Source organism: Berghia stephanieae, chromosome 1 (assembly GCF_034508935.2).
Source record: "Berghia stephanieae isolate SIO BIC M18660-M18661 chromosome 1, UCSD_Bste_1.3, whole genome shotgun sequence".
Classification (NCBI taxonomy): domain Eukaryota; kingdom Metazoa; phylum Mollusca; class Gastropoda; order Nudibranchia; family Aeolidiidae; genus Berghia; species Berghia stephanieae.
This window is the reverse complement of record NC_088360.1, coordinates 76,267,780-76,275,173: the sequence shown is the minus strand read 5'-3', so window position 1 is coordinate 76,275,173 and position 7,394 is coordinate 76,267,780. Positions and strand designations below refer to the sequence as shown.

The 7,394-nt window shown below is 35.0% G+C and overlaps 1 protein-coding gene across 1 annotated transcript; it reads left to right on the top strand.

Moving 5' to 3' along the window:
- The first annotated feature begins 1,459 nt into the window (after window positions 1-1,459).
- Window positions 1,460-6,453, top strand: LOC144957361 (kelch-like protein 24). The gene is made up of 2 exons (XM_078888557.1): window positions 1,460-1,547; window positions 3,506-6,453. The coding sequence occupies exon 2, from the start codon at window positions 3,610-3,612 to the stop codon at window positions 5,323-5,325; it is 1,716 nt and encodes a 571-aa protein (XP_078744683.1). The 5' UTR covers window positions 1,460-1,547; window positions 3,506-3,609; the 3' UTR covers window positions 5,326-6,453.
- The last annotated feature ends 941 nt before the right edge of the window (window positions 6,454-7,394 follow it).

Sequence of the window (7,394 nt, the reverse complement as noted above, 5' to 3'; positions counted from 1 at the left end):
TTTGTTCCCATACGAAGCCTCTCCATTTTCACTCTTTCGTCAGTATTTTCACGATCAATTTCATTATCAATAATCGATGTCTATTGAATGGTAAGCAGGATTCCCAAGTACGCTGTCATAACGACGACAACTGCTGCGGTGCCCAGTGGTCGTACATATCACTCCGTAGTGCAGGCAAAAGCATGTTCTTAAGACGATAAAGTTTTTTTTTTTTTCTGATTGTCTGATTTGAACAATGATGACTCGATGCTTGAAATCAGTCTAAACGACCCGCGATTATTTCTTGTGTCATTAAAATCTAAAAAACAAAACAAAAACCAAAACAAAAAACAACAACAAACAAATACATCTCCATAGGACCACGTCTAGTCTTGGTGAGAATCCGAGCTAATCAAAGATTGATAAATGGTACATAAATGTGAATGGCTGGCATGGCTGCAGGTATGCTCGACCTTATTATGAATAGGCATAGCTGTCAATGAATCTCCGGATGAAGATAAGCAGTAAGCAGACATACAATAATCGTGGTAGTGAATAGATAAACTGTCCTATGATAAAAACATAATTTTAGCTGTATGTACAAAATTGCCATACGTTATTGGAATATATTTGATCCTCTTTTATGCCGAATGTAAATGGGAGTCGAATTTCATTCTTTGCTCTTTTCATTTCATTTATAGTAAAGCTCATCAGCAGAAACAATTTCTAATTGAATACACACTACATTGGTTTTTGACTCGTGCTAAACGTCTTAAAACTTCGTAATGACAATATGGTGTTTCATTTTTTAAACTCAGATTTTGAAAGGAGAGAGGGGTAACTTCCATTTCTCACTATAACTATAATAGCTGTGATATCTGACAGCAAATAATTATCAAGTACATAATATAGAGCAGTAAAGTTAGGTGCCCCAAACGTAAACAATAACAAGTTGCTAGTGATTTCCGTTAGGGACCGGAATAATTTACGCACAATATAGGTCTCCCAATTTTGTAGTTTGAGTTGTAGGCAATACACTTTCAGTATTGAAAATATGTTTACATAAAATCTAACAGTTGCAGAAATAATAATATAAGGCTAAATTATTATGAAAATCAGGCTCCGAATAATTCTCGTTTTGTTCACACCAGCGCAATAATTTGCTCTGGTCTAAAAATAGATAGACTGTAACTTTTGATAAATTTTAGAAAATTTTACCTTTTGTTCCATAAAATATCCATATCTAGACATTATTTGATGCATGATCGAGTATTTATGAATATGTGTTTCTTTTGCCACCTAACAGCCAAATTTTAAAGGTTATTTTTTTCTATTATTTACATTGGAACGTGAGCTGTCAAGACAGGAACATGTGGTTTGCCACGTGCTTCTCGACCTTTGTTTACGTTTGGGGCACCTAACTTTACTGCTCTATTAAGATGTGTGGTCTTAGTAAGTACTGGGTACTGACATCGATTAACGCCCATCGATCTGTCAGCCTGTCATTGACTAAAATGGCGACCTCCTTGGCTTTCTCCCCTTGTGGAATTGAAAAGCACGTTTCAAAGGTAATCTGTGTAATAACACATACACAAAGGCACAAAACATAACTTGAACCGACTTTGCTTCAAGCCGTTTTAGTTATAATAATCTTAAAGATAAGAAAAAAAAATTAATTTCGACATAAGGATTCTCGATTTGATTCAAATCAATGAAAATTCATGAACGTAAGACTAAGACTAAGAACAAGAGAAGTAGGAAAGCAGCAAGTCAAGCAAAGTCCAAATCTCAACAAAGGCGAAGTAAGCCCATTCAAATTCTAACAGAAATTGAGTGATCTTTTTCACTTGAGGTCAACTTAACCCTGAGGCTTAAGTTTAAGGGTCTAACAACACTCGACTTTTCTTTAAATTTCATGGTAGGAGGACAACTGTAGGCTACACTGTAGGCTGTGTTGTTATTGTTATGGCTATGGAAGCCGCTATTTTCACCGTACGGTGATAATAGCCTGACCGAGTGTAAGAGGCTATTTTCACCGTACGGTAATATCTTGGTGAACGATTTTCACCGTACGATGATGATAATAGTGTGGGAGACTTTTTTTCACTGTCCCGTGATTATGGTGGACGATTTTCAGTGTACGGTGATAATAGTGTGGGAGACTTTGTTCATCGTACCGTCGTAATATCTTGGTGGACGATTTTCACCGTACGGTGATAATAATGTGGGAGACTTTTTTTTCAGCGTATGAGTAATATCTATGTGGACGATTTTCACCGTATGGTGATAATGATAATAGTAATAGTGTGGTAGTGGTAGACTTTTCACCGTCCCGGTCCCGGAATATTTTGGTGGATGATTCTCAGCGCATGGTGATAATAGTGTGGGAGACTTTTATCACCGTATGGTATGATGATATTTTGGTGGACGATATTTACCATACGGTGATAATAGTGCAGGAGACTTTTTTCACCGTACGGTAATATCTTGGTGGATGATTTTCACCATACGGTGATAATGGTGTGGAAGGCTATATTCAGTGTACGGTGATGATAGTGCGAGAGACTACATATATTCATTATAATGGTGTGGAAAGCTATATTCATCGTACGGTGATAATAGTGTGGGAGACGATTTTCATCTTACGGTGAAAATAGCCTGACACACTATTTTCACCGTACAGTGATAATGGTGTGGAAGGCTATATTCAGTGTACGGTGATAATAGTGTGGGAGACTATATTCACTATAACGGTGTGGCAGGCTATATTCACTGTACGGTGTTAATAGTGTGGGAGACTTATTTTCACCGTACGGTGATAATGGTGTGGAAGGCTATATTCAGTGTACGGTGATAATAGTGCGGGAGACTACATATATATTCATTATAATGGTGTGGAAAGCCATATTCATTGTACGGTGATAATAGTGTGGGAGATGATTTTCATCTTGCTGTGAAAATAGCCTGACACATTATTTTCACCGTACGGCAATAATGGTGTGGAAGGCTATATTATTCACTGTACAGTGATAATAGTGGGGCCGACTATTTTCACCGTACGGTAATATCTTGGTGATATTAGTGTGGGAGACTATTTTCACCGTACGGTAATATCTTGGTGATAATAGTGTGGGAGACTATAATCTATTAGAAACTGTGTAAAACAAAACAAAAGAGAGAATATGAAAGCTTTAAATTAGAGCTTGAAATGTTTTTTGAAGCTGTTACTGTTACTAAATCCTTTTTCTTGAATAAATGCTTTATCAACTTTATTACATTAACTGTTTTCAGTAGTTATTATATAAATATGGAATACAACTTTATTTTTGGCTTCAACAAGACAATACAGCAGGAATCAATCCTCAGCCTGGCAAACCTTGTTTTATTTGAGGTTCCCCTCGATTCAGTGCACATTTCAAAGGTTAAAATGAACATGCAAATGTCTATAAAAAAACTAATATGTATATCTCAATTTGTAATATATCATGTACCTATAATATATCCTTCTCTTAATTGTATTTTTCAGGTTTCATAGTGTTGCTGAGGATTACAGAATGTCGCAAGAAGTTGTGATGTGGTAGATTTTTTTTCAAGAAAATTTGAGGTCTTCTTTCTATTCCTGGAATCAAGATGAATTCTCACATTGTTGATGATGTGAATTACGCACAAGGTATTCTCATGAAGCTAAATGAGTTTCGTTTAGGGGCTTTATTTACTGATACTATTCTCTGTATCGGTCAAGAAGAATTTCCCTGTCATAAGAATGTCTTGGCAGTTAGCTCACCCTACTTTCAAGCCATGTTCTCTAGTGATTTGAAGGAGAGCAGGGAAAACCGGATAAATTTTAATGATCTTTCACCCTGGACGTTGAAGAAACTTATAGATTATGCGTACAGTGGTAAAATTGAAGTTAATGCTAGTAATGCCCAAGAACTTTTAGCTGCAGCTTGTTTGTTTCAGTATCCTGCCATCATTGCAGCCTGTGAGGAGTTTTTAGAAGAACAGTTACATCCGTCCAACTGTATAGGAATAGAAAATTTTGCTCAACTTCATAGTAGTGAAGAACTTGCACAAAAAGCTCATCAATTTGCCCTTGAAAATTTTACAGCCGTCATAGAATATGATGAATTCCTTGAACTTTCATGTGATAGGTTACAAGAATATATTTCAAGCGATCATATAGATGTCAGATCTGAAGAGACTGTTTTCTATGCAGTAATGCGATGGGTCAAGTATGACCTGGAAAACAGAGAACCAAAGCTTTCAAATCTAATGGAACATGTGAGGCTTGCCGTGTTAGATATATCTAATTTAGAAATTATAGAGCACAATCCTTTGGTGTGTGTGTCTGAGAAATGTCTGTCTTTAGTTCACGAAGCTCAACAACTGAAGGCATCATTCCATGAGACTCAAGCTGGGAAGCGTCGTCGAAGCATGCAAGATCAAACAGTACAACCCCGACCTTCCACTGTGGCCAAAGAAGTAATTGTCGTCATTGGAGGCATTACCAAAGACATGAGTATCACAAATACTGTAGAAATGTTTGATCCACACAAACAGAAATGGATTAGTTTGGAGGATTTCCCTCAGAAAGTATTATGGTGTAGTGTTACTGTGCTACAAAATTCCATTTATGTAGCAGGAGGACTTTTAGATGGAGATTTTATTTCTAAAGTGTGGCGTTTTGATGCAGTGGAACAGAAGTGGTTTCAGATGTCCCCCATGTTGAAGGCTAGAGCCAGACATTCTGCTGCTGTTATTGAGGATAAAATGTATGTGTTAGGTGGAGTTAGATTCGAAGGAAAAATGCTTAGTGTGGAAACAATTGAATGTTATAATCCCGTCACTAATACATGGACTGCTGCTGGGAGGACCATGTTTCCTAGAAAAGAATCTTGTGTGGTTCCATATAACAACACCATTGTAGAAGTTGGTGGTCTTCAGGGGGAGGAAGCTGTAGTGAAGACAATGGACAGTTATCATATCATAGAAGATTCCATTAGACCATCTGGTGAACAGTTCGTTTTGCCCGAAAATGTCCAATTTGCTAAAATAGTTGTCATCAATGCAGTATTTTATATTATATGGGAAGATACAAAGAAAATGATAGCTCTGAATGCTCAAAAAAGAACATTTCACAATCTTCCAAGCATGCGTTATTCTAGATTGTACAGTGGTGTATGTGTGGTCAATGGGAAAATTTATGTGACAGGAGGTCTTGTGGATGGAAAACCCACTGAGTTAGTGGAATGCTTTGATCCTGTTACTGAGGAATGGACAGAGGTGAAGACTAGTATGTTGGATAGCCGTGGATATCAAGGATGTGTGACACTCAAAATGACATGAAAATGAGATTATTTGGACTACAATAAGGCTTTCAATATTACTAAATCTCTTTAAATGCTAAGGACAAAGTCATATTGTTTAGTGTTTGACTCCTCTTTTTGTTTTTACAGGGTTTGTTTTACATATAGTTATTTATGTCTCTGGTTTTAATAAACTTAAACAAAGCTGAATTTTTATGCACAAGATAACACTATTCCATTTACTATATCAGGACTCATGTTTCTTTAATTTAAACATACCATTTAGTCAACGTTCATGTCTCAGAAAATTAAATTATGTCGAAAAAGACTGAAATTTACCCAAGTAAGATATTCATGTAGAGATCAGTTGTGGTTGACAAAATAGTCACAGACAACTCTTTATATCTTCTCGCATTCATATATATATGTATGATATTACCTGTTTGACTGATTGTAGTAAGACCAGCATAAGGTAATGACAACCAGGAGGTGAAAGTTATTCAACATTGCTCTGGCCAGCAAGAAAGGGTAGGAAATAGGAATTTTATTAGGTTACATTGCTTTACCCTATTCTCTTTGAATTCTGGATCCAAAAAATATTTATTTAATGTTAATAACATTTGCTGCAATTCAAATACAATAACGTCTGTGAGTTATATACATTTTCTGTCCTTGTTTTCACCCTTTTTTTATTTGGCTGCAAATAAAGAACTGCTGAGAAAAAGGAATATTTTTCATGCATGGGAATGTTCTTTACATCCCTGCTCAACTCTGTACTTCAAATTTTATGCAGCTTTATAGTAGATGCATATATATGTCATGTTTATATCTATTTGAGGATTGTTTTATGAAGGGCACTTAACCTAATTTCTTTTCCTTTTAACGTATATTTTTATGCATTTTATTTGGTACAGAAGATATGATTTAGTTAAATCATTATTGCTAGTATATACATAACACCAACCCTTATTGACATTGTTTATTTTTGTTGTTTAAACTTAAAATTATAAATTTTAGTTTTAGTAGGCAATCGTCTGTGAATCGATATTTGTTTTAATGTTAATCTAAAATTTCTATCACGTGTGTTGTTATATCTTAAGTGTACTGATTTAGAGGTTTACCCGGTACACTGTGCACTAGGGAAGCCACAACTGTTTAGCATATATGGAGTGAGTTCATTCTACACTAGATTTCCAACTGTAATCCACTTGAGTAACCTTTCCAGTCGAAGAAAAGCAGTCACATCCCAGTTGATTTTATTCCTCGTGGATGGGGTTGTGCGTTTTTTAAGCTATCCATGCACTAATCCATGTATGTCACAGCAGATCATCCAGTCATTTCCTCGCTACATCATACGGTCAGGATTGGGATCTTCTTAATATAATAATAATAATAATAATAATAATAATAATAATACTTTATTGCATCCCAAAAAGGAAATTTTTTGTACAGACGTGTTATAATTTACACATAAGATAAAAATACAATGGAAATAGGATGTATATATATAAAAAAGGAGCAGCTCTATAACCAGAGCTGCGCTTTATAATATGAATAATTTCAAACACTGTAAATTAGTTAAAACTGTCACTATAAATTGAAAATTGAAAAGATTGCAAAACAAATAAATTAATAAATTAATATTTATATTTTTTTAAAGTAAAAATGAGAAATAATTATATAAAATGATTATTGCTTGTTGTTATAAAGCCTAATACTGGACGCAGAAAAGATTTTCGGTGTCTCTCTGTTTTCGTTGAAATAGAGAAAGGGCGACCACTTCTTTCTGACATAATAATTGATGGTCTTAGTGGATGATACTGGTCATTTAATATTTTAGTTATTTTATTTATACAAAATTTCTCGTATAAAAGATCTACATCGTCAACATCATTTATATAGCGTTTAATGGATTTTTTAATATTTGAATTTATTTTGTTCCTTTCCACTGCTAAGCAATTGCCTCCCCAAGCTGTTATACAAAATGACAAAACACTTTCGATGACTGCTCTATAAAATAATGTGCAGAGGGTTTTATCTATTCTAAACTGAGAGAGTTTTGATAAAAAATATGTACGTCTGCACATCTTATGCCTAATTATTTTCAAG